The sequence below is a fragment of the Eupeodes corollae genome, chromosome 3 (genome assembly GCF_945859685.1).
Source record: "Eupeodes corollae chromosome 3, idEupCoro1.1, whole genome shotgun sequence".
NCBI classification, from domain to species: Eukaryota; Metazoa; Arthropoda; class Insecta; order Diptera; family Syrphidae; genus Eupeodes; species Eupeodes corollae.
Window position 1 is genome coordinate 79,453,907 of NC_079149.1, and position 27,944 is coordinate 79,481,850.

The window sequence follows — 27,944 nt, forward strand, 5'->3', positions numbered from 1 at the left end:
GACACATACAAATAATGTAAGACTTTCCAAGTGTTTTTTTCCTTTGAAAATTGATTTTGATAAAGTACAAAAATTTTAAGATTTTAAAAATTAAGGAAATCTACTTTTTGCTTTGGGTGCTATAGAACTGAGATTTACATACGAATTTCAAGAATATAAATGCCCCAAAACAGCAAAAGTGACACTTTCGTTAAACTAATGGCTAATTGCAAAACAATGAACGTTTCATGTTTATCAATTTGATATAAGATCTTTGAATCTCTCTAGAACTGAAGAGAAAAGAGATTTTGAAATGAGTAGTTTGTGAGTGGCGTACTAAAGCTTCTTCTACTTATTTGTATGCCTTAATTTTTTTTTATTTAACTTTTACAGAAACTATGTACTTTAATGTTGTAAGATTTGTTGTCTCCTTTAATACCAAAATATTTTCAAAAAGTTAAAACATTAATTTGTTTCGAATTTGTCTTCTAGCATCAGTGCAATCTACGAGTAAGCAAACTAATAACGATGGTAATATTAGACTCCCGATTATTTTGCCCGAAAAAATACGTCAAAAAAGACACACAACTCTTCCTAACATATTCTGTTTTACGAAAAAGAATCAAATTTTCTGGCGAACATTCTCATTGTCTGGGTATCTACATTTATATTTTTGTAGCGTTCTTAGCATTTATAGAAATGCTGACAAGAACAAAATATATTATTTTTGAAGAAAAATGAAATGCACCAAAAACACTCTAAGCTATGTATTGTTATTAAAAGGAAAATAAATAAATTGGGTGGAGCAACAGTCCGTTGAGAACTAGGGCCTAGTGGCTTACAACTCTCAACCATTCCTGTGTGCGAGTACTGTTGTCAGCGATGGAGGGGACCTACTATTTTAAGCCGAATCCCAACGGCTAATTTGAGAAAGCACTTTTCATGACAAGAATTACTCTTTGAGGATTTGTCAATTCCTCGCAAGACGCAGTACCACAGTTAAAATACACATTATGTTATTTAGAGAATATTAAAGAACATTCTTAAGCTGTGTTCAAAAACTCTTTATGTCAAGTGTATGTGAACCCCCACCTGATTGAAAGCCTGGATCCGCCCTTGAAAGTGGATTTATCAAATTGTCAGCTCTCATTTCATTGATGGAAAGTATTTTTATTAAATGATCTTTTCTCGTGGTTCTCTTATACGAAGACGGCAAATATCAATTGATTCTAGCTCCATATTTGTCAAATTCAAGTAGGCCAGAGCATGCTCCGGTTGACCTAGCTATGCTACTTCCCGCGAGTTAAAATACATACCCACTAGTTTTTTTTTTATTTTTGAATCACCAGTCTAGCTGGCACCCAAACAGTAGTCCCAAAATATCGCCTAACTTTCTACAACTTTCAATCGGATATTCTATTTCTCTAATAAAAAAATTAACAACAATGTATACATCTGGTCATAAAACGTTACTTGGGGTCTCCATTGAACACATTTCTGATGACTATCCAATCCAATAGAAACCAACAATCAAACATCCAGTCCATGATCCGGTCATCGCAGTTTGGATTTTCGAGAGGATCAAAATCCTGTCATCAAATTTGAAGTTTGTGTTGTATGTAGTGGTGAGCATCCATTTTCCACAGTCTTTTTGAAATTAAAATTTAATTTCGTTTAAATTGTTGTCGAGTGCCTAAATTCATTAAGTCAAAGTTATAATTAATAGGTACAGAACAGCTACAAAGCTTTCGACCGACATTCTACGAAAATTCTTACAGTCTACACCGTCCTTCTATAATAAGTACTTGAGTAGGTGCGCCTCCAAATCATGAAGTTCCCTTACTTCGAGAAATGGATTCACCCAAAACCAATAACTACCGACACTAAAGATAAATGAACAAAAAAGTAAACAACGTTTCTAATTACAAATGTGACATTTGAAGTTGCTCATGGCAAGACATAATATACCGAGTCAAAAAAAAAAAAAAAAATGGATTGCGGATGTGATTGCAGAAGAGAAGCTGGATTGGATTTTATTCTTGTGGAGCCTCAGGGTTAGCAATATAGAGTAATAACCCAATAGCTTGACATAAGCTTATATTTGGTAATTTCTTACTTGTTTCTTCGCTTGGACTCAAGATTCAAGAAGCATAACTGTTCGATTTGAATATTCAAAATTGTATACCTAGATAATGTTTTGCTTCTTCCATGTCCTTCATCTTAAAATGTTTTTGGAGGTCTTTATAAATAATATTTATTAGTTCATCAGGTATTCCATAACCATTTGAGTTGAGATCGTATCAAACAAGAACATCTTCTTTGTCATCCCATTTCTGGTTCATATTAGGTTTATTTTTAGTCAACAACTCAATTGGAGTCTTCTAAAGACTGTGTGCTGCTGTTAACACAGCTTCTCCCCCAAAAGCGATTTGGAAGTTTAGCATCAAGTAGCATACTTCACTGCTTAAGTAAGGGTTCGGTTATAGCTTTCTGCTACACCATTTTGATGGGTTGTGTATTGAACCGTGTACTGATGATGGATGCCTTCTTTCTAAAAAATTGCTGCAAGTCCTTAGACACATATTCCTTTGTATTGTCATTGTAGCTTTTCTTTCAATTGTCTCAAAAATTAGAAAACATAGAAACAAATAATTTTCAATTTTAATGAAAAATATAGTAAGAACAATTAACTACATCAATTACATTTTAATCGATTTACATAATCATGAGAAATATAAATGTATAATACTCAAAGCGATTTTGAAACTTTTCTTTTCATAAATTTTGACTTTGAAGTCAATCATTTTCAAAAACTGTTGACTGAAACAACTTAAATAAAAATTTGTTATAAATTCTAGCTTTTATAAAAAGTATAATTAATAACTGTAAATATTTTTTTTATAAAATTGGTCCGCCTAAACGAGGGTAGATAGACCTCCTTTTGTAGTAAAAAATACTTGTATTGAGCCCTTCTTACTTAAACTTGCTAAATTTATAATACTCTTCCGTATGCATCCTCTCTAAAGGACTAAAACTAGTTTAGAGTTTTCAAAAGAAAATCCTAAAAAAGAACGGTTGTGGATGATACAAACGATGACAATTGATGTCAGATGTCAATGCTTAAGACACCCTTAGAACTTACATTTTGATCAAAAAATGTGTTAATAAATCTAGATTCAATCAATCAATTTTTTAGAAATCACTTTAGCCGAAATCACCATCCGAGCATAAGTAGAATATATGTACATATTAACTTCCCATAGGAAGTATTTGTAATTGATCCGATTTGTCAAATTGAAAATTTTGACATTTTTCGACGTTCAAGGTTTCTAGAGTCGAAATAAAATATTTTTAGAAAGATGTCTGTGCGTACGTGCGTACGTTCGCGACGTTTTTTCGTCGTCCATAGCTCAAGAACCAGTAGAGATATCGACTTCAAATAAGTTTTGTCATACAGATAATAAGGCAGAAAGAAGCAAAAGGGCTCTCAAGAAAATTGCGCGGGTGGTTTTTTTTACTATAGCAGTTTAAAAAAAGTTGAACATTTTGGTTAACCCTAAATATCTCACGAACCAAAAACACTTCAGATTTGAATTAAATTTTATATAATGTAGTGTAACGTGATACCAAACAAGTATATTTTTTGAAAAAAATCCAATTAACGGTTTTTTTATAGTTACCTGGAAAATTTTACGAATAAAAAATGATTTTATATCAAAAACAATTTTGTGCAACGAAAAATAACGTTTTTAACATCTGTTAAAATTTTGAGAAAAATCGAATTGACAGTTTTTTTTATAAAAAATAAAATAATAAAAAAACATTACTTACAGGTGGTAAAAATTGAATTTCGACTCAAATAATTTTTCAAAAACTTAAGATTATTGCTTCAAACTTATTTTATCTTATAAGCAATATTGTTTTCAACATTCGGTAAAATTTTGAGAAAAATCGAATTGACAGTTTTTTTTCACAAAAAAATAGAAACTTAAAAGAAAATTTAACAAAAGTTGGTAAAAATTCATTTTCGACACAAATATCTTTTCAAATATTTGAGATTGTGGCTTCCAACTAATATTAACTTATAAGAAATAGTGTTCTAACATTTGTATTTAACAAAACTAGATTTCCAAACTAAACTATTTTTTTATATGAAAAATATTGTTGGTAATTTAAAAAATTTTAAGAATAATTCAACTGACAACTTTTTTAACCCAACACGAAAACCTTCAAACTTTTAAGCAACAAAAATCAACAGACCGGCTTGGAAGTTATCAGTACTAACTAATAAATATATCTATTTATTAGTTTTTCCAAAGAAATCTTGGGTTCAATCCCTGCCTGTGCGATCTAAAGTTTTTTTTACGGGTTCTGCTTTTTACGAGAAATTGACGAATCCTCCAAAAGTTGTTGTTTTCGTTCTCGGATGTTTTCATTTTCGTATGTAAAATATCGTTGTAAAAAAATTGGGCTTAAAGCGATCACTTAGCAAGAAGAAGAACGAGGTTCACTTGCGCATTACAGCCGAAAAGTATGTCACCTGGAACTAAATGACTAACCGAGCTAGTTTAACGCTCTCTAAATTTAACATTTATGTTTTTGATGGATAAGCTTAACAGTTTTGATTTGGAAATGTCAAAAAAAATGCACCCTAATCTGGTAAAAGCTCAGTTTTTCAAAAGCTCTTTAGCGTAAACTTATCAAAAACATTTTACCATGTCATAGAAAAATCGATACACTTTGCTTAACTTAACTGCTAATAACATATTCAAAGTATTATTTTTATTTTCGACCTAAAAGGTTATTGGTAATTGCGAAAAAATAGAAAGTCTTGTAAATATAGTTGAGGAACCCTTCCATATTAAAAAAAAAATACCTGTTAAACGAAAAAGTAAAGTTTTTTCAAAGTTAAAGAAGTTAGTGGTAATGAATCAAAGTGAATTGTGAAAATAATTCTCAAAAAGTTGACACATAATACAGGAATGTCGAAGGTATGATACATGAAATAAGATTTTGTTACCTCTTAGTTAGAACAGGTAACTTCTGAGAACATTGACAACAAAGGACTTTGTTAAATCTAATTATACGAGCTCATGTACACACTTAAAAAACACTACATAATATTTGTCTTTTTATCGTGAGAAAAGATAGATCATAGAAGTGAGTGTAGCTGTAATTAAAATAGTCCTTGAAATATACAGACAAACAATTAAATTAAAGGGCAGGTTTTGTTTTAATTTACAGAATCATTGGGATCTTTAATGAATAAAAAAAATATATAGGTACTTATAAAGTTTAGCTGTTCGAAAGCTATTATATTGACATGTATATATCTTGTCATTATTTTGGGATATAGTTAAAATTCTGGGAATACTGGATAAATAAATTTTGTGTTGGTACTTATTTTTATAATCGACTTAAAAACCGTATTTGAATCAAGTGGAGCTATAAGTAAGATATGCAGGTAGGAATATAATTGTATGTTTTAGTTTTTTTTAAATAAATATAGTTCCATATACATATAGTGGTGATAACCTCTTGGAGAACCTAGCTCAAGTGATTAACTTTAGTTTAGTTTACTTTGGAAGAGATTTGGCAATAAATTTAAACTAAATAGATATTGTTCAAAACCAAATTGATATTCAAAATATTAATAAAATACAATTCTTTAATTAGAAACAATAGTTAAACAAAATAAATTCAAATGTAAATAATATCATTCTTTTAAAGTTTATCTTATTAGCATCGATTTAAATTTTTGTATGGTGCATAATTGGTCCAACATCTTATGTGTAATTACATATACAAATTATCTGTGTCCAGAAATGCCTCAGTCAATTCTCTACGACTAAGTTGACTAGATACCGAAGCAATAAAAAACTTTTCCAGTCTCATCCAAGCTTTTCCAATTTAAACAATTAAAAATCGCTTTTATAATGGGCAGGTTCAGACAACATAAGGGGCTTCATTTGCAGTCAACTGCATTCCTTGAACGTACATTTTGACCAAGTCAAATAGTTAGTTTTTTAAGTGTCATAAACTTCAAACTCAGAACTTTACTTCCATAAATTCTACCTTTAGTTTACCGTAAAAAAACTACCAAAAACATTATTGTCTACAGAACAGTTCTCCCAATTTGCATTTCATATTGTAAAGAAATGCTACTTATTTCTTTTCCAATTTGACGAGAAATCCTTTTACATACATACAATTTTAAATGAAATTGTGCGAAAAATAAATGAATTGTAGAGGAACTTTCAGTTAATTAAAAAAACATGATCGATTGTCATTCTGACATAAGTTGACTTGACTTGATAGTTAGGGAGATTTTTCTTGACTAACTTTCCAGTCAAGTTTCCAAAAAAGTTGCCTTAATTGGAAGGCAATTTTTTGGCAGCTGGCCAATCAGATGTTAAAAACTTGCCTTACTTTCAAGTCCCTTATGTCGCCTGAACCTTCCCAATGTAAGGATTAGTAAATACTATTTAGGTATGAATGAGTTCGTGCATTCAAATGCTACTGAATTATATTTTGTCAATATCGTATATTAAAATTGTTTCGTCTTCTACTACGCGTCTTTGTGTAGTAATTTTTGTTTATTTATAGAATAGTCAAAATGTATTTCAGTTTTCGTATGCAAAACTACCAACTAATTAACTGACAAGTGAGTTTAAATATTGTTCAGGATCTGAACTTCATATGTAGTGTATTCTTTCAACGGATATTTAGATCAAGGCTACATTAAAAAAAAAAACGATCTGCAGTAGTCCGGTTTTTATATTGATACAATTGAATATTTGGCAGAATAATTTATCAAAAAATTCCAAAAAAAATAGCGAAAGTCAGATTAGAGGTGAAATCGTGTAAGCTGATTTTTGATACTTGACTATCAAAACCAAGAAAAGAAGCCTGTGTAATGTGTTCCAGAAGGTTTTCCTAAGTCAATTATTTTTCCGCTTCACAAAAAAGGTACATAGCTACGAGGACCCAGCAAACTACAGAGGGATTTCTTTTCTTAACACCTGCGCTAAGCTATTTGCTGGACTTATTCACAACAGACTGTCGAAGTGGGTGGAGGACAAGAACATTCTATCGGAATTCCAGGCTGGTTTCAGGAAAAGTTATTCAACCATAGACCATATTTTCTCACTGCTGAACATTGCTGATGTTTATAAAAGGAAGCAGAAGAAATTATACGCTTTCTTAATAGACTTCCGTGCAGCTTTTGACTCTGTCGACCGTCAAGCTCTTTTTTACAAGTTCTCTGTATCAGGTGTGTCAAGTAAAGTTATAAATGTGCTAAGAGCGATGTACGACAACAACTTAGCTTACGTTTGGGATGGCGAGTCTATATCCGAGGAGTTTGCAACAGTAACTGGTCTTAAGCAAGGCTGTATTCTTAGCGCCCTCCAATTTATAATTTTCATAAATGATATTACTGATGAAGTGAGAGGTGGAATCACTGTAGAATGATTGACTGTTCCAGCCCTTATGTTTGCAGATGACATCGTGCTATTCTCCGAAACAGTAGATGGCATGCATCTGATGATAAACAGGCTTGCGATATATTGCAATCGATGGAATCTGGAAGTTAATTTGCAAAAATCGAAGATGATGATTTTCAGAAGTGGGGGTGGCAGATATTCAAGAAATGTGCAGTGGAAATATAACGGACAGACAATCTACATTGTGCGCTAGTACAAATATCTAGGAGTTTTGGTTACCTCAACCCTGAATATGAGACAACATCTGGAGGGAAAATTGGTGGAGGCCAAGCGCGCAATCTCTTCGTTATGGGAAAGGTGCTTCAGAAATGGGTATGTTGAGCACAGCGCTAAGCAAAAGTTGTTCCGCTCTACAGAACTGTTAATCCTGCTCTACGGAACGCATGTTTGGGGATATTCCTCCTTTGAATATGTGGAAAAATTCCTAAGATATTTTGTGAAAAGAATACTTCGACTACCAAAAACTACTACTTACCTAGAAACAGGTACACCACCTTTGATTATGGATACCCTCGCAATACACTTCAACTATATTGTAAAGGTATTTGAAATTGATGGTAATCGGATACCAAAAAAAGTTCTAAGAGCAGCTATCCAAGGAAAAGGATCAATGTTCGAAGAATGGACTAACCTCGCCGAAACATGTGGTACAACCATGAACATATCCTCAACGGAACAACCGTAAATGCTAAGGAGAAAGTTCAATGAGATCCTCGAAAAGTTTGGAAGCATCTTGTTTGAGAGATATGCATCGGAAGCCAGCTCTTCTCTGTCTGGATGCTTTTATAATCGTCTTAACTATAACCTTGAACAGAACTCGTACCTTCTAAATAAGAACTCATTAAATAAAATAAATATTATTTTCAAAGCAAGAGGAGAATTACTCAGTCTCAACTTTGTACCCCACCGACCAGATCTGCCTTTACTGTGTAGTCTATGTAACTTGAAAGCGCGTGAAGATACATTCCATTTTATTGCAATACATATATCCTGTTCGCAACTTGGAAGAAGGAGAAATGCTCAGCATACTCAACGGCGATCAGGGATGGGATGGACTTTACAACTATGTTATCACAGCACTGCGTTATAGAAAAACTATTATTGAAGAAGATTTTTAATTATATAAAATAGTAAACAAAACAAATTTTAACAATTTCTGCATTTTTCCAATGAATTCATATTATAATATGTCACTCTGGTAGACGGCCAAATAGGCCATACCAATTAGACTTTAGAAATTAATATTATGAAATGTTATTATGCTAAGATATAAAGAAGTCAATTAAACTAAACTAACTAACTAATGCGGTATTCGATTTCAAAGTTTTAACCAAATAATTTGATATAAAATAAGAACATATTGTGTTGAAGCGAGTTTGAAGCTCGCATAAATTCTTTATATACCTGAATCGAATAGAAATGAGCTGGATTCGCCTCGATTCCGGTCGGGGATAGGAGTCGAGTCAAAATTTATGAAGAAAAACCTGTGTAGAGCAGTTGGTTTTACAGATAATGCATTATGCATTATGGTCTGTTTATTTCCATGTTTGTTTACAAAAAATATAGTTTTGTTTTAATCAAATTAAAAAAAGAAAAATGCACATGGATGGATATGGTGCTGAACTATGTATTAAGTTTTTCATTGTTTAACACGAATCAAACTATCTCACTTGCACTTCATAAGAAAAATCGAAACACCATTTTAGAAAGTGTTGACAAACTTAATCATTTTGAAATCTTCTTGTGTGGTGGAAACACCAAACATATTTATTTAATCTAAACTGAGATATATATTTGGTGTAAAACATAGCAAAACTTAATTATCTTTTCTATTGTTTTCTCTTGCAAAATAAGCCCAGTTAGTCCATTTTCATTAACAAAACTAAATAATATCAACAGTAACAGATTATTTTTTTTTGCCCAAAAGGAAAACACATGATTCCAAATGCACAACTACTCAACGAACCCATCCGTCGAGATCCAAATGCAATGTCAATCGTACCAACATTTGAGAACGAAATAACATAAGTCAAAAACCCATCCGTAGTAAGATTCTACTTCAACTTTTATCGGTAGTATTCTTACTACGCACATTGTTTTTGATATTCGTGTAAGACCCTACTATACTATTGATAGATTTTCCAACAAAACACGGGTATAGTTAGATTTCAAAATGGCGCACTACAGTGCTAATTGGATCTCAGGCTAGGTTGAAATGAGATCGCCGTTTCTACCTAGATTTCATTAATTTTAAATTTTAAAATTTACTTCACTACCCTTTTTTTTTAAGTTAAACGTGTATAAAGTACAAATAAAAATATTGTAAAATAAACATTTTTTTTTGTTTTTCAATCCGAAATTCATTCGGTGCAATTTTTTAAAATTCCAATGATAGATTTCTGTCAAACTACATTTTAAGGTGGATTCCAACAGGAAACTTTTCTCACTGACATACATACACTCCGCTTCAACTGAATAGGCACAAACATTTTCGAAAATGCTTTTCACAATTTTTCAAGTATTGAGGGTTTTTGGGACATATGTATTTATGTTGTTGCTAACTACTACTTACAAAAAACAGATAGAGTTCCGAGTCTTGTTTTCACCCACTTGTAGAGTATTTCATACGTAAAGGAGAGGTTTATTTTTTAGACAACTGAATAGGTAAAACAACAATTTAATCTTTGTTTATGAGCGTTTTTAAGAACTGGATAGTTTAAATCAAATATTTAAGTGTTTTAAGTGAAATAATTTACATAGGGACACCAAGATAATGAAAAAGATGATAAAATTGACCAAAGTCTTAACGGCTGCGTTCATTCTCGTGTTGATAAGGGTATCTTGGATATGTGGATTTTTAGATACCTTGTTGAACAAGTTGGATAGCTGTATTGAGATAGCTGTCAAAAAATAAAAACAACATTCAGCTGTTCACAAAAAGCAGAGAAACATTAAAGCTTTGAGGTCAAAATTGCTGTAAGATAAAATATTTAATGGATAATTCAACTGATTCGTCGGACGATGATGAATGGATATGTGCGTAACAATTTAATAAATAAGAGATAACGTTAATCTGTAAACTATGTTAAAGAAAGCTATGTACCTTATTTGCTTCTAGCTTCACAAGCTGTCCGCCTCTGTCTGCTTTTATAAATAAAAACAGAAAAGTTAGATTTTTTTATTTCCCCAAGATTAATATACATTTACCTGTATTTTGTTCTACCTCGGGAACAGGATAAGTTAAACCTAGCAAATTGGTCATCTGCAAAACGAGAACAAAATAAGTCAATTTTGAGGTTTAAAAAATAGATCATTATTACCTAGTAAAATTCGGAGACAAATAGCTTCCTTATCGGCTATAATGTACAGAACATCCTCAAATACAACTTCAATTAACGTTTTGTATCTTTTTGTTTTACCAACAAATACTAACAGCTGAAATCAATTTTCAAGTTTCTTGAAATTCAACTATGTGTTGAATCAGCTGTTCTGTCAGAAATTCTTGGATTCCTTTTTTGACATCTCAGCTGTTTTGATCAGCTGTTATCTTACACGTAAAACACTAACAAATAGGTATCCGGGTACCCTATCGGTCTGAGATTGAACGCAGCCAATGGCTTTTATTCTCACATAAAAAATAAAGATTTGTACAGATTAAAAATAAAGGAAGGTAAAAAGAACTGCAATTAAAATTCAAGGCATCTTAAACGAATTAAACTAAAAAAAACCGCTTCTTCACGAACAACGGAAAGTTATGTTGTTACAGTTCTTCAAAACCCATTTAATCGGGAAAAATATACCATTCTTTTTAAGAAAACCATTTAATTTTGGTGGCCCTGATGGGTCAAACTTTTATTTTCAACAATTGGAGAAAATAAAAAGGTGTTAAATACTTCATCACAATTGTGAATGAGGTGCTGTTATATTGAAAGCTGTCAGTTATTATGGAAACGTTAAGCTTGAGGTGTTTATATAAAAAATTATTGCAGCTCGGTGTAAGGGAATCTTGGAAAGAATTTTCCTTATTAATCTAACATTGGGTAATTTCAGACAACATAAGGGACTTCATTTGCAGTCAACTCAATTCTTTGCCCATTTTTGGATTTATAAACTTTGGCCTACCAAAATGGTAACTCGCCTATTTACTCGATGAGCATAATATAAGCTTCGGCACAGGAGCGAAATTTGCACTTTCTTCAATAACTGGCTTACTCATCTGATCTAAGCATTATTAAATATATTTGTCTATATAGTTAGCCTTAGTACCGACAGTAAATGATGGTGGTCGTCAGTTTAAAGACAAAGGATCATTCATTTTTGCAATTAAGTAAGCATATAGGGAACTATTGTTGAACTATATCAAAAGGCTGCAGCATTTATACTGGAAATAATTTACTAAATGGTTAAAAGTAAAAGTGGAAGTAACAACTACCAAACCCAGCAGAAACTTGTTTTAATCCAATCCAATAACAATCTTAATTTTTGGCTCAAAAAAATATTAAATTTTTCTGAGTAGAAAGCTTTGCAAGTGGGGGAATTTGGATAATTCTTTTCTTAACATCTTACGGGAGTAGTAATCAGTTACAGATAGACGAATACCCACCAATATTTTTAAAAATGTAAAAAGTATTTTCAAATATTTTTGCCTATCATTGGATTCAATTATGAAAAGATATTCAACGCAATTCAATTCGATTGAACAATTTCAGATTCAAATTGTCAAAATTCATTGTTGCATTGGTGCAATTTTAATTAATTCCTATAAAATATATAAATATTAGTATCAAATTGGCTGATTTTGAATAAAATTCTTACTTTGCTTGCTTTTGGGGAATGTCTTAAGCTTTGTCGGTCAAAGGAATGTGTTTTTTTTTTTAAGAAACAAACAAAGTGAACTAAGAAAATTTTCCAGCCGTTTGTGTAAGCGTCTGGTAGCTCTATTTGGAATAAACAAATTTGTTTGAAAACGACTTTCACATTTTTTGGTGACAGCTTTTTAGGTATCAATTTGACTATCACCTTACGTAGACCAAATTTGATCATTTTGATTGTCATTTATCATTATTCACCTTAGCCGATTCCACCCCTGACCTCAAATGATTGATTTAATTTTTTTGGCAATGACAAACAATATTCATTTAAACCGTTTTTATGATAACCAACCTTTTTCCAAAATTCAATTCCATTTTATTCGTAAGATTATGATGATTTTGAGATGTTGAGCGATCTGTCAATAAATTGTGAAATGAATGCATTCAATGATCGTGCATTTGTTATAGGGCGCATTCAATTAAATACATTTTTGTACCGTTTACAAATGAAAAGTACTTTAGGCCAAAGTCTTAACGGCTGCGTTCATTCTCGTGTTGATAAGGGTATCTTGGATATGTGGATTTTTAGATACCTTGTTGAACAAGTTGGATAGCTGTATTGAGATAGCTGTCAAAAAATAAAAACAACATTCAGCTGTTCACAAAAAGCAGAGAAACATTAAAGCTTTGAGGTCAAAATTGCTGTAAGATAAAATATTTAATGGATAATTCAACTGATTCGTCGGACGATGATGAATGGATATGTGCGTAACAATTTAATAAATAAGAGATAACGTTAATCTGTAAACTATGTTAAAGAAAGCTATGTACCTTATTTGCTTCTAGCTTCACAAGCTGTCCGCCTCTGTCTGCTTTTATAAATAAAAACAGAAAAGTTAGATTTTTTTATTTCCCCAAGATTAATATACATTTACCTGTATTTTGTTCTACCTCGGGAACAGGATAAGTTAAACCTAGCAAATTGGTCATCTGCAAAACGAGAACAAAATAAGTCAATTTTGAGGTTTAAAAAATAGATCATTATTACCTAGTAAAATTCGGAGACAAATAGCTTCCTTATCGGCTATAATGTACAGAACATCCTCAAATACAACTTCAATTAACGTTTTGTATCTTTTTGTTTTACCAACAAATACTAACAGCTGAAATCAATTTTCAAGTTTCTTGAAATTCAACTATGTGTTGAATCAGCTGTTCTGTCAGAAATTCTTGGATTCCTTTTTTGACATCTCAGCTGTTTTGATCAGCTGTTATCTTACACGTAAAACACTAACAAATAGGTATCCGGGTACCCTATCGGTCTGAGATTGAACGCAGCCAATGGCTTTTATTCTCACATAAAAAATAAAGATTTGTACAGATTAAAAATAAAGGAAGGTAAAAAGAACTGCAATTAAAATTCAAGGCATCTTAAACGAATTAAACTAAAAAAAACCGCTTCTTCACGAACAACGGAAAGTTATGTTGTTACAGTTCTTCAAAACCCATTTAATCGGGAAAAATATACCATTCTTTTTAAGAAAACCATTTAATTTTGGTGGCCCTGATGGGTCAAACTTTTATTTTCAACAATTGGAGAAAATAAAAAGGTGTTAAATACTTCATCACAATTGTGAATGAGGTGCTGTTATATTGAAAGCTGTCAGTTATTATGGAAACGTTAAGCTTGAGGTGTTTATATAAAAAATTATTGCAGCTCGGTGTAAGGGAATCTTGGAAAGAATTTTCCTTATTAATCTAACATTGGGTAATTTCAGACAACATAAGGGACTTCATTTGCAGTCAACTCAATTCTTTGCCCATTTTTGGATTTATAAACTTTGGCCTACCAAAATGGTAACTCGCCTATTTACTCGATGAGCATAATATAAGCTTCGGCACAGGAGCGAAATTTGCACTTTCTTCAATAACTGGCTTACTCATCTGATCTAAGCATTATTAAATATATTTGTCTATATAGTTAGCCTTAGTACCGACAGTAAATGATGGTGGTCGTCAGTTTAAAGACAAAGGATCATTCATTTTTGCAATTAAGTAAGCATATAGGGAACTATTGTTGAACTATATCAAAAGGCTGCAGCATTTATACTGGAAATAATTTACTAAATGGTTAAAAGTAAAAGTGGAAGTAACAACTACCAAACCCAGCAGAAACTTGTTTTAATCCAATCCAATAACAATCTTAATTTTTGGCTCAAAAAAATATTAAATTTTTCTGAGTAGAAAGCTTTGCAAGTGGGGGAATTTGGATAATTCTTTTCTTAACATCTTACGGGAGTAGTAATCAGTTACAGATAGACGAATACCCACCAATATTTTTAAAAATGTAAAAAGTATTTTCAAATATTTTTGCCTATCATTGGATTCAATTATGAAAAGATATTCAACGCAATTCAATTCGATTGAACAATTTCAGATTCAAATTGTCAAAATTCATTGTTGCATTGGTGCAATTTTAATTAATTCCTATAAAATATATAAATATTAGTATCAAATTGGCTGATTTTGAATAAAATTCTTACTTTGCTTGCTTTTGGGGAATGTCTTAAGCTTTGTCGGTCAAAGGAATGTGTTTTTTTTTTTAAGAAACAAACAAAGTGAACTAAGAAAATTTTCCAGCCGTTTGTGTAAGCGTCTGGTAGCTCTATTTGGAATAAACAAATTTGTTTGAAAACGACTTTCACATTTTTTGGTGACAGCTTTTTAGGTATCAATTTGACTATCACCTTACGTAGACCAAATTTGATCATTTTGATTGTCATTTATCATTATTCACCTTAGCCGATTCCACCCCTGACCTCAAATGATTGATTTAATTTTTTTGGCAATGACAAACAATATTCATTTAAACCGTTTTTATGATAACCAACCTTTTTCCAAAATTCAATTCCATTTTATTCGTAAGATTATGATGATTTTGAGATGTTGAGCGATCTGTCAATAAATTGTGAAATGAATGCATTCAATGATCGTGCATTTGTTATAGGGCGCATTCAATTAAATACATTTTTGTACCGTTTACAAATGAAAAGTACTTTAGGCTGGCATTTTCAAGAGTTATTGCTGTCATGAACATGACTCGCACACAGGCATGGTTGAGAGTTGTACGCCACTACACCCCTGGCTCTGTGTAACTGTCGCCACCTAATTTATAAAGGGTGTCCCAAAATTAACGCATGTTTGAATTAAATAGAAAACGCCGTTTTTAGTCTTTTGATAGTTATATTTTTATTGACTCGTAAAGTACATAGGATAGGGTTATGTATGGAATAACACATCGGACAAATGGCCTCCACGGCTTTGCATGCACATGCGCACTCTTTTGTTGAAATTTTCCATGACCATTCTGCATAAATGTGGCTGAATTTCGTTGATGCAGCGTTGAATCTGCTCCTTTAATGCACGGGTGGTTGTGGGCTTGTTGACATAGACTTGTGATTTCAAATAACCCCATAAAAAGAAGTCTAATGGTGTTAAATCACACGATCTAGGAGGCCAATTTTGATCACCGAAACGAGAGAGTACACGACCTGGAAATGTCTCATGCACTAATTGAATTGTTTCACGGGCTGTATGACATGTGGCACCGTCTTGTTAAAACCACACATTGGACACATCAATATCATCCAATTTTGGCAGAAAGAACTGTGTAATCATGTCGAGCACCAGTAACAGTCACTGCTTGACCAGCATCATTTTCAAAAAAATGTGGCCCAACTATGCCTCCAGCCCAAAATCCACACCATATAGTCACGCCGTTGTGGATGCATTTGTTTTTCGACAATCACATGTGGGTTCTCCGAACTTCAAATGCGGCAATTTTGGCGATTGACAAAGCCATCAAGATTAAAATGTGCTTCATCGCTTAGGATGATTTTGCTCGAAAAATCAGGGTCCATTTGTTGATGTTCAATAATCCATTCAACGAACTCTCTTCTCTGTCCATGGTCATTAGGCTTCAATTGTTGTGTTAATTGAATTTTGTAAGCATGAAGACAATGATCTTTGGTGAGTATACGCTGTAGAGAGGTTCTTGAAATTTGCGATTCTTGTCCACGACGTCGAATTGAGGTTCCTGGATTGTCAGCAAGACTCTCACGCACTGCTTCGACATTCACATTTGAACGGCTTGTTTTTGGACGACCAGTGTGTTTGGCGTCTCCAACGGATCCAGTCTCCATGATTTTTTTAATTAATCTCTTCACAGTTGACGAAGTTAAAACACTATTCCCATCATATTTTGTATGAAATTTTCGAACTGCAACCGCCAAGCTTTCACTATTTTTGAAATATTCTTTAATAATGAAGACACGTTGTTCTATCAACGCTCAATTTTTAATAACCCTATACTGTTAGCTGTCAAATTGCTTTTTTTTCAGGGTTGCCAACACTTCACTGCACAAATGGCGGCAAATTAAAATCTTGTGTTAATTTTGGGACCCCCTTTATATGTATAAAATAAATTTAATTTTTCGATTTATAAAAAAAACCTTAGTTACCTTAGTTAGCCTCTTTTTTTATTTTTGCAATTGCTAACGTTAAGCTCAAATATTTCCTATGAATGAATTTGAAAATATTCCACTCATTTGGAGAACCCATGTTCATTTCTATTTAATACAAAATCTTTCTTGTGCTTGATTTTTTTAAGTATATTTGCATATTATACTCATGAAAAACTTAACTGAATTTTATTTTGCATGTTTTTAGATTTCAAATATAGTTCATCAAAGAGGTGATTGGCAGCCTGGAAGATGCGATCATACAATTCGGGTTATGTGTCGCATCGGACAAGCAGTCAGCTTGGCTGTCGAACGTTTTGCAACAGTTGGCGAGTCTATAGCTGAAAACAATGCAGAGATAAGGACGGATATGCATGAGGCATGCAATGAAGCACGATCAGCAGGTAACTAACTGTATGCATATAATAGTGAAAATAAACGGACATTTATGACATTTATGATTCATAAATACAAGGGTGATTAATTCCGTAGATTTTCTTTATTGGAATTGAATACACTATTTTTTAAGTCATAAAGTATCAAAATCATAAGAAAATTGTAGAAATTATGTCTGTCTTCTTTTGCACAAAATTACTTACTTTGTTAAGAAAAACAAGAAATGTTAGATAGTTAGATTTGTTGCTGTGGTTATTCTAGTTTTAAGTAGTTTAGAGGTAGAATAGGTAGTTTAAGTTTTATTTTAAGGACCTTATTTTATGTAGTTTTTAAGTAAAATTGAAAAAAGATACTGACATTAGTTTTTTATTTTCTAATAAATAAAATTAATTACAGTAAAATAGATCATAGGGCCGAAAGGCATTAGAATTAGGTATTATATTGTTTAACTTAGAGTGCCCCTATTAAACCAGTAAGTTATGGTTAATTAGGCTAGTTTTATGAATTTTTGTCTAACTTTAAGATGGAATTAATAAAAATTAATTTTAAAAAAGTACGTTGGATTATTATGCCAGACGTCTTGGGTTCGATCCCTGCCTTTGCCATCTAAAGGTTTTTTCACGGGTACTGCCTCCTGAGTACCTGCGATTCATATTCCTTGCCTTGGACTTACAACCGTAGAAAATGATGAGATCATTAAATTATGATCTGGAGTGTATTGTCTAATAAGGAGTCATAGGTTAGGTTAGGTTATAGTGGCTGTCCAAGATGGAACGGACACACTTAGGCCAGTTTAATGGCCCATTGTGATACCACATGAATCTTGAGGCTTCCTCCTAAGCTCAATGGAACCAGTTAGAGTCTCTTACGAAACGTGAGAGGCTGATTATCCCGATATGATTTAGATCGTTTAGATCGTTAAAGAAGAATTCTCCTAGGTAATTCTTGCGTTTTCGAGCTAGAGCAGGGCATGTGCAGAGAAGATGAAGAACCGTTTCTTCCTCTTCCTCGTCCATACAGCTTCTGCAAAAGTCATTTGAGAATACACCTAGTCTCATGGCGTGCTTTCCTATTAGACAGTGTCCGGTTATGACACCTATTATCGAGCTTATATGCGATCTGCTTAGAGAGAGCAAGCACCTTGAACGTTTTAAATCCAGTGTTGGCCAGATGTTTTTTGTGGCTTGACACGTGGTGATGTTGGTCCACCTGGTGCCTGCCCTCCTCACAGCGTCTTGCATTAGTAGCAGTTTACAAGTAGCGATAAGTATGCCAGTACTTGCCAAACGTGGTAGGATGGGTTGTACTGTACCGTTCCTGGCGAGTTCATCTGCCTTACAGTTACCTGGAATGTCTCTATGGCCCGGCACCCAGCAAAGGTGAATATTAAACTGTTGCGCCATCTCCATTAGAGATGATCGACAGTTATGGACTGTTATAGAGTTTGTAGAGACTGAGTCCAGAGATTTGATAGCGGCCTGGCTGTCGGAGAAAATACGGATATCAGATGTTGATATCACGTTTTCTTTAAGGAGTCATACACCGTGTAAAATATAATTCTCATTGTTGTGTACTGTTGACTGTCGCTAAGGCGTTATCCTTTCTCAATATCACTTTCATTGAGCACCCTGAACAGCTTTGAGTACTTGTTATGTGCATAGCAGACCGTTTTCTGTGTAGTAATTACATATTTGTCGTTGCCAAAATCGTTGCCTAGTGTTTAAGTTTTTTTAGTTTGTTTCCCTTAACATCGAACACGAATCGCTTATTTTGGCTAGTGTCGAAATGAACCGTGTTAAAACGACACATTTTGTAAGATCAGAGAATTACAGATTATGAAATTGTAATCGGAGCGAAAATTGATTAGTTAACAAATAAGCATATTAAAAACGGACTACGACGAAAACCAGCTGAAACTTTTTATAATTGGGTGAAAACATAGAACGGGTTGGCTAATATTGAACTCCCTAATTTTAAACGGGTCGAAAAAAACGAACTAGAACATTTACAGACCATTTTGTTTGATTTAGTTGCTAAGTCACCAAACGAATTTAACTCTTATTCAAAAAGTTTAGAAAAATGTTTATAGTTTTCATTTACAATTTACTGCAGGTGTTAAACGTCTTCCTGTTCTAAGTATAAACGTTTTAGGACATTAAAGTTGTTTCGTTGCAATCAGCTGCTCTTCATTTCACAAATTTTCGTGGGTAAACATTTTTACTCTGTGTAACTTGATTCTTTTGAAGGCAAGGAACATTTTTCATCTTTAAGAGAAATGATGTCAAACTTGTCAATTCATTGTTCATTTTGGTTTTGGTTTCTCAGAACCTAAGACCTTATCTTATAAGTTCAGTTTTAAGTTGGTTTAGATTTTAGAAGCACTACTTAACTACTACTGTACGCGGAGGGTTTCAGAGTGATTGTCTATGCCTATGACGTTGCTATAGCGGTTTCAGGAAAGCATCTAAACACCTTAAAAGAACATTTACAAAATGCCTGAGACAGACTTATACTTAGAGCTGATCGGAACCGAATTAGTCTTATTCTCGATGAAATACAAAATTCCATTTGTTAACCCTCTCTATATTAGAGGAATCCAAATAAACTTCTCAGACCAGGCTTAGTACCTGGGTCTTATTTAAGACAAACAACTAAATTGGAAACACAATGTACAAGGCAGAGTCAAAAAAGCTATTGTTAATGAATGGGACTTAAAACCCCGAATCAAGCATTAGCTATACACATCGGTAATCAGACCGATTTTTAAGTACGGTGTGGCAGTATGGTGGACTGCTTTAGAGAAAGCTATAAACCGCGACAAAATAAATAAATTCCAACGTTCAGATTGCCTATGTATAGGCGGATCGCATCGCACGACCCCATCTGCGGCACTGGACACCTTACTCTAGCTAACACCTCTTGATATACTTAGCATACAAATAGTTGCAAGCTCTGCTATTCGCTTCAAAGCTTCGTCGCAATGGATTAACAATAACATTGGCCACTCCGTAATTCTTAGGTATTTAGAATCAATTTCAAAGCAAACATATTACACCATCGCCCAACTGCAATTCAACAGAAACTGCCAAATTTCTATACCTTCCAGATCTTTCTGGGAGGATACGGCATTCCTGGAAGACGAGTCAGTCCACTTTTATACAGATTCATCAAAAACAAAAAAAGGGGTTGTTTTAGGTGTTTACACTGAACGACTGAAATTAAGTCTCTCATTCCGCCTTCTGAATCATTGTAGAAAAAAGAAGTCTTGTTCAGAATCAACATCTGATATGCGTATTTTCTCAGATACTCAGAGGGCTATCAATTCTCTTTCTCTACAAACTCTATAACAGTCCATAACTGTCAATCTATAATGGAGATGACAAAACAGTTTAATATTCACCTTTGCTGGGTGGCGGGCCAAATAAACATTCCAGGTAAGTGTAAGGCAGATGAACTCGCTAGGAACGGTACAGTACAACCCATTGTACCACGTTTGGCAAATGCTGGCATACCAATCGCTACTTTCAAACTATTGCTAATGAAGGATGCTATGAAGAAGGCAAACATCAGGTGGAACAGTATCAGGCCCACAGTAGTTTTAAAGCGATCAACGTGGTTGCTATCTCTAAGCAGATCGCATATAAGCTCAATAATCGGTGTCATAACCTGACACTGTCTAGTAAGATAGCACGCCACGCAGCTAGGCGTATTCTGAAATGACTTTTGTAGAACCTGTATAAACGAGGATGAGGAGGAAACAGTTCTTCAACTTCTCTGTACATATTCTGTACTAGCTCAAAAATTACTTAGGAGAATTCTTCTATAACGATCTAAACGATCTAAATCATATAAGCTTAATCGGCCTCTCACGTTTTGTAAGGGACTCAAAATGTTTTTTTTTTGAGTTTAGGTGAAAGCCTCAAGATTCATGTGGTATCACAATGGGCCATTAAACTAACCTAAGTGTGAGCTATTCCATCAAGGACAGCTACTTTAAACTTACTTTACTACTTAAGAACACAATGTGTTTCATATCATCACTAACATCACTTATGAACATGGCCAGCTAGGATCTATAGTTAAAAGTATTTTTGGAAGAAATCTAGTTTTTTCATGAGGACAATAAGACGTTTCCAGTTTTTGGGGCTTTACTTAGTTAATCTTAAAAAAAAACTTAAGAGTGCATAGATTAAAATAAAAGATCGATGGGGATGTAGCATGAAAATTTAAGCAGGCATGAAATTTAAACATATTTTAATTATGTAAATATTTTAAAATTATAGTTCTGTAAAACAATGCTGACTTCATTATATTTTATCTTTTACATTTAAGGAGCTACCATAGAACGGCTTTGTGAAACTGCTGCAGACGACCCTCTTAAATATCCCTTACCTGATGACCCTTTGGGTGACCGAAGTGCGATGATCCATGCTACAAGATCACTTTTGGGTTCTGTAACAAGAGTTCTTCTCTTAGCTGATATTGTTCTTGTGAAAAAGCTTTTGCTGACCAAAGACAAAGTAGCGCATTCTCTCGGCAGACTTCAATCAGTGGGGAACTTTACTGAATTTGTGACAGCGTTTTCTATTTTCGGAGCTGAAATGATAGAACTGGCACATGTTACTGGAAAACGTCAAAATGATTTGAAAGAAGAACGTCGACGGGCACAAATGTCAGCAGCAAGACAGGTTTTAGAACGCTCAACAACTCTACTCTTTACTTCTTCGAAAACATGTCTAAGGCATTTGGAATGTCCAATTGCAAAAGAAAATCGTGATACCGTTTTTTGCCATATGCGAAGTGCTATCGATTTAATTCATTTTGTTGTTAAAGATAGTGTCAACGAATGCATGTCCCTAAGATATTCACCGAACAGGTCACACGCAAGAGTCTGGGAGGCCGATACAAACACAGCGCATTCAGCAATAATGAGCTTCGTACGATTATTAGAAATTTGTAGACTACATTACGATAAACACCATAAAAATAAGTGTAAAACAAATACTCCAAGTAATACAAAGCAATTACCTAATCAAAATATAACCCACTCAAGCAGAGGTGGGCAAGTATCTAATAACGCTTTGCTTTGCGAAAACATAGACTGCAATAACGATTATCCCCTAGAACAAATAAATTCAGAATCATCGATATTCAATTCAATGTTTAGGCAACAACTAATATTGGCTTTGGATAGAGTTGTGGAAAAAACTCAAGACTTTACCGATTCGGCATATACCAGCCATGAGAATCGAGAACATATATTACTTTTATGTAATCAATGTAAGTTAGAACTCAATCAATGTGCAAGGATTGCCATCAATATGGAACAGTATCCGGAGACTATACATTACGACTTAGATACCTCATTAGACAATATCCAAGCAGCGGTAAATGACCTCTCCCAGCAATTAAATTTAACAGTATTGGATTTAGTAACTAATTTTACAACAAAAATTAAGATTATAATAGACATAATTAATAGCTTTAAGACAATAGCTTTAAAACAAGAGCTTGACCGCATGCAGGAATTGGCTGATCGATTTCATGATTATTGTGATTATGTGTTAGATGTTTGTAAATTGCTACAACATGTTGCACTTACTGAAACTTTAAAAATTCAGGCTAAATTTACCGAAATTAATCTTCGCATCTATAGCCCACAAGTTTTGAATGCAGCTAAAATACTATCAGCTTATCCCTCGTGTAAGATTTCGTTAGACAATTTAAATGTTTTTATAGAAAATTGGGAATGTATTGCGAGCGATACAATCTTCATATCCAGACAAATAATAGAAATGTGCCATGCAAGGACTAAATTTACTCGACAAGATTACACATCAAGTCTTCCGTGTCCAGACGTAAGTAATAAAGACTTTGTAGTTTTATCTTATTTACATTTATTTTTGTTCAAATCAGCATTTGTTACACTATTAAATTTTATTCTTTTGAAAAATTCGAAAAAAAATCATGATGACAACAATATTTCCATCAATATAATTAACAATAAAACATAAAAAACGAAACCCTGCCACTACGTACTGGAGATGAGCCCATTAGTTATAAGTAGGGCAACCAAGTTTCAAGCGCTTATAATATACCATTAAAAATCAAATATGTGCCCTCAAAATAAGCTCAATAAATGTTAAAGATGTTTTTAAGAAGCGTTATTTGCTTAAGGAAATTAATTAATAAGGACAATACCAATCACAAAAAGAAAAATCGAAACTCTTCTTCACTCCAACTTTTTGAAGATAAATAAAACATCCAAAAAATGTGTTTAGTGGCGAATAGTTCATTTTTGAACACATATATTATTTAAGAAGAAAAAAAGTTAACAAAGCAAATTCATTTTTGAATAAAAGAAATTGTTTAATTCCAGCGATCAGTAAGTAACATTTCATTAAAATTTTTGAAAATCAAGCTGTGTCTGTTTGATCGAAAAACATTTTTATCCATGAAAAAGCTCCGTTCTACGTAACAGAAATGATCGGTCTGTAATTGAATGCTGAAACTTCAGCAATTGTACTGCATTTTACTTCACATTCCATGTTCTATTTTTTTCTTCACTGATTTACAAGGCCTTGCTGTTAATGCTGTAGATTGCCTTCACCGCATCACTTATAATTCGTGTGCTAATTGATCGACAAACCACGTGATCAATTTTTTGAAATTGATGTTACTAGAAAACCATAGCTTGATGCCAAAAAAAGCATACAAAATCCGAACAATCTTTTCAAATTGCTTGGCGTAGTAGTTCACCGCTTCGAGCCATTATGATTGGTTGTGGAGAAAATTCCAGTACAGGTTATATGTCTCTAAGAGTTTTCACTCTGGATGGAGCTTTTAAAAACGCTTTTTTTCCATTTGCTATAAAGCGGTCAATGTCAGCATATTCACTATTATGCATTATACATGCATTATTTTTGGGTAGAAAACTTGAATAGCTTGTGCCGCTTATACCATATACGGAGCAGCATCTGATAAAAAAGTAAGATCGAGGCTTTGTTAGAATCTTCACCCAGAATTGTAACCGAATTATCGAAGAGCCGGGCCATGATGGTTGAGTGATTTGTCATTTCAAGTTGAGCTGCAATTAATCCAAATGTTTCGTTAGCGAACTTCTCATCTGGATCCAAAATTCCAATGATAACATTTGTAACATATCTGTTTGCTGCGAATGTTCTTTTTTCCATTGAAGCCCATAAAAATCGTTTTTTTACTTTGTTTTTGATTGCATCGATTGTTTTTTTGTACAAGGAATTTTGAGCTCGGTAGATTTTTCCAAAAAAGAACGAATACTTTCAATGCGAACAAGGGTATATCTGTCCCCACAAAAGCACCACACAAATCTCTTTCAAACTCTGTATGTTTCGAATCACTCAAAGATTGTCCAAAAAACTGTTGCGCTTCATTCATCGTGCCTATTAATGCTTTGTTTTTATTATAGCTTAAAAACTTTTATTTTAACTTCCAATAGGAAGTTATTGTAATGGGTCCGATTTGTCATTTCTCGACGTTTCAAGGTCCCTAGAGTCGAAATAAAAGATTTTTAGAAAGATATCTGTGCGTGCGTGTGTCCGGTCCGTACGTCCGGACGTCCGTATGTTCGCTACGTTTTTTCGTTGTCCATAGCTCAACAACCAGATTGACTTCATATAACGTTTGTTATACAGATAAAAAGGCCGAAAGATGCAGAAATAGCTTTCAAGAAAATTGCGTTTGCGTTTTTTACCATAACAGTTTAAAAAAAAAACTCAACATTTTGGTTAACCCTAAATATCTTACGAACCAAAAACGCTAGAGACTTGAATTAAATTATATATAATATATTGTAACGTGATACTAAACAAACTAACGGTTGTTCTTATAGATCAAAAAAAACTGAAAACAAAAATTTGTCACTTCAAAAATTTTACGAATACAAAAAGATTTTATCTCCAAAACAATATTGTGCAACAAAAAAAAAACGTTTTTAACATCTGTTAAAATTTTGAGAAAAATCGAATTGATAGTTTTTTTTATAAAAAATAAAACCTAAACAAAATAATAAATAAAAGTTGGTAAAAATTTAGATATTGGCTTTGAACTAATTTTATATATTAAAAAATATTGTTGTCAACACTTAGTTAAATTTTGAGGAAAATCTAATTGACATTTTTTCTTACAAACAATAAAAACCCAACAAAAAAAAAATAGTAAAACTTGGTAAACATTTACCTACTTACAACTCAAAAAGCTTTTAACAATTAAAAATATTGTTTTCAAACTCTTTTTATTTCACAGGAAATATTGTTTCGATATTTAGTAGTTTGTTTTTGATAAAAATCCAACAGTCCGTTTTTCCATAAAAAAATAAAATCTACAAAAAATAGTAATTTGGTAAAAATTGATTTGGGTACTTGATATCTCTCAAATTAATTTTGTTCATCCAATTTGTAAGCATTTAAGAAATGCTACTTAAATTGGCAAACATTTTTTGTAGGACTAAAAATCTATTTAACAAAACTAGATTTTCAAACTAAACTTTTTCTTTTTTGAAAAATATTGTTGGCAATTTTAAATTTTTTAAGAATAATTTAATTGAGAACTTTTTTTAACCCAACACGAAAACATGCAAACTTTTAAGCAAGACAAATAAACAGATAATATGGGAATTTATCAGTGTCTGTCACATCCCCGCTAGGCTATACAAAACTGTCGAGAGCAAAAAGTCCACGAGAAGAAAAGCAAAAAGGGTTTAATTATCAAGATAAACTTAAGAATATAAACGGGTCAATTTTTTAAAACTCTGTTTTCAACGCTAGTTCCCATTCAATATTTTTGAGGAGGTATTAATTCCTTTCAAGAATGTGGAACAGGTTTAAAACTTGCATGAAAATCAACTACATTTTAGAAATTCGCATTAAGTTACCATTCTATAAGCATTTAATCTCTTGGTTAATTGAGTTCCCCACTAGAATATAACTTCATTTTATATTATAATATCCTTATTTACTTTTAAATAAAAATACAACTCGTTTGTAATAATAATGTTTAACTATCTAATAAATAAAGCACAAATATGAAAGACACAGTTACAAACAAAAACTTAAAAACAGACACATAAAACATTCTTGATGACTACTTTGCGGAATTTCAAAAAATTCGCTTGACATTTGAGCCTGTGGCATGTGAAAATTTCCTATTTACAAAGCACTTACACTTTGATTAAAATTTCTAAAGGTTAGTGGCATTACAGAGACCCAACTTGTCTAAAAAAATATATTTCTCAGAATTGAATACTCTACAAATGTGTTTATTAGGTCCGTTGGCGTGCCTTTCTGAAACAGTTTAATTTTACGAAAAACTACGAGATTTAACTAAATCCTGTTCGCGTACTTCCCCAACCTACAAATTTTAGCCCAAGGAATATCTTTGGGCAGATTTGTGAAAAGTTTCAAATTTGAAAAAAAAACTTCAAATAAATTAAATAAATTGCTCGCTTTTGCTGTCACTTATAAAATTAAAAATTCTTTTCCCAAAGAACAGCAACAAGATTGCAATTTTCAAGTTTCAATTTCATCAAGTTTTTTCATTAAAAAAAACCAAACAAAACAGCATAATGTTGCTTGAAGTTCATGTTGTCTTAATTTATACATTTACAAAAAAAATCTAAACATGAAATGAAACGATGATGTTTCAAAATTCATATTTTTTTTTGACACTCAAATTGGGGGAAAAATTTGTTGTTTTCCCGTTCGCTTACTTTTTTGTAGCTTTGTCTTTTTGTGAGAGAATTTTACCCCCATTCTTTAAAATATATCTTTTTACAAATTTTAGTGCAGAAAGTAACCGAACGGACCTGTTGTGACTTTTTCCTAACTCTTAGCAACGGAGTAGTTGAGACCACTAACCTAGATTTTTCGTAAAATTTTACCATTATTAGGAAATTTAATTTTCTATAAAATTTTCCCTTCTATTTTTTCTTTTGGTCTTGCCATTTTCAAGACCATTTTCAAACCAAAAAATATAGCATATGTATTATCCAAAATGCTGAAAATATGAATTAAATTATTGTATTAATTACATGCGCAAAATAAGAATAAGTAAGCCAGTAAAAAACGCATCTATCAACAACTTAAACCTTTGTCTTAAACTATTTAATTATTCGTGTGTTTTTTATATATTTTATTTTAGAAACAAGGTGCTGTAGTAAAATCACTAAAACCGGTGAAGTTAGATGAAAAAGAGGAACAAAAAATAATAGAAACTCAGGAAAAAATATCAACAAATGAAGTTGGTGCAGAAGACGACAAATGGAACAGTGAATTGGAGGAAAATAATGATATTGTAAAAAGAGCTAAAAATATGTCTTCAATGGCCTTTTCGATGCATCAATTTACGAAAGGTAATGGCAGTTTGCGCACCACACAGGATTTATTTACGCAAGCTGAATATTTTGCTGAGGAGGCGAACCGATTATACAAAGTTGTGCGACAATTTTCATATCAAGTAAGAGAAACCTTTATAGTATGAACTTTGTGACTTTTTAAAAATGAAGTATTATTTGCAATAACTGGACAATTTTAGATTTAGTATGATAATGTACTTACATAACTTAAGCTACAAAACTTAAATAACAATTAAAGGAATCACCTACCTTATATAACTCACATATCTGCAATGTTAAAGAAAAGTAAAGCGTGATCGGAGCTGTTCAAATCAAAATGCTGTATTTTAAAATATATTATCGT

At 32.7% G+C, this 27,944-nt stretch overlaps 1 protein-coding gene across 1 annotated transcript in view; it reads left to right on the forward strand.

The window, feature by feature from the left end:
* Positions 1-4,726: 4,726 nt before the first annotated feature.
* LOC129949684 (alpha-catulin) overlaps positions 4,727-27,944 on the forward strand; it is a 38,446-nt gene continuing 15,228 nt past the window's right edge. Inside the window, exons 1-4 of the mRNA XM_056061280.1 lie at positions 4,727-4,970; positions 17,024-17,219; positions 21,544-23,069; positions 27,388-27,702. Of these exons, the coding sequence (XP_055917255.1) occupies positions 4,962-4,970; positions 17,024-17,219; positions 21,544-23,069; positions 27,388-27,702 (2,046 nt within the window). The 5' untranslated portion in view covers positions 4,727-4,961. The remainder of the gene's footprint in view (positions 4,971-17,023; positions 17,220-21,543; positions 23,070-27,387; positions 27,703-27,944) is intronic.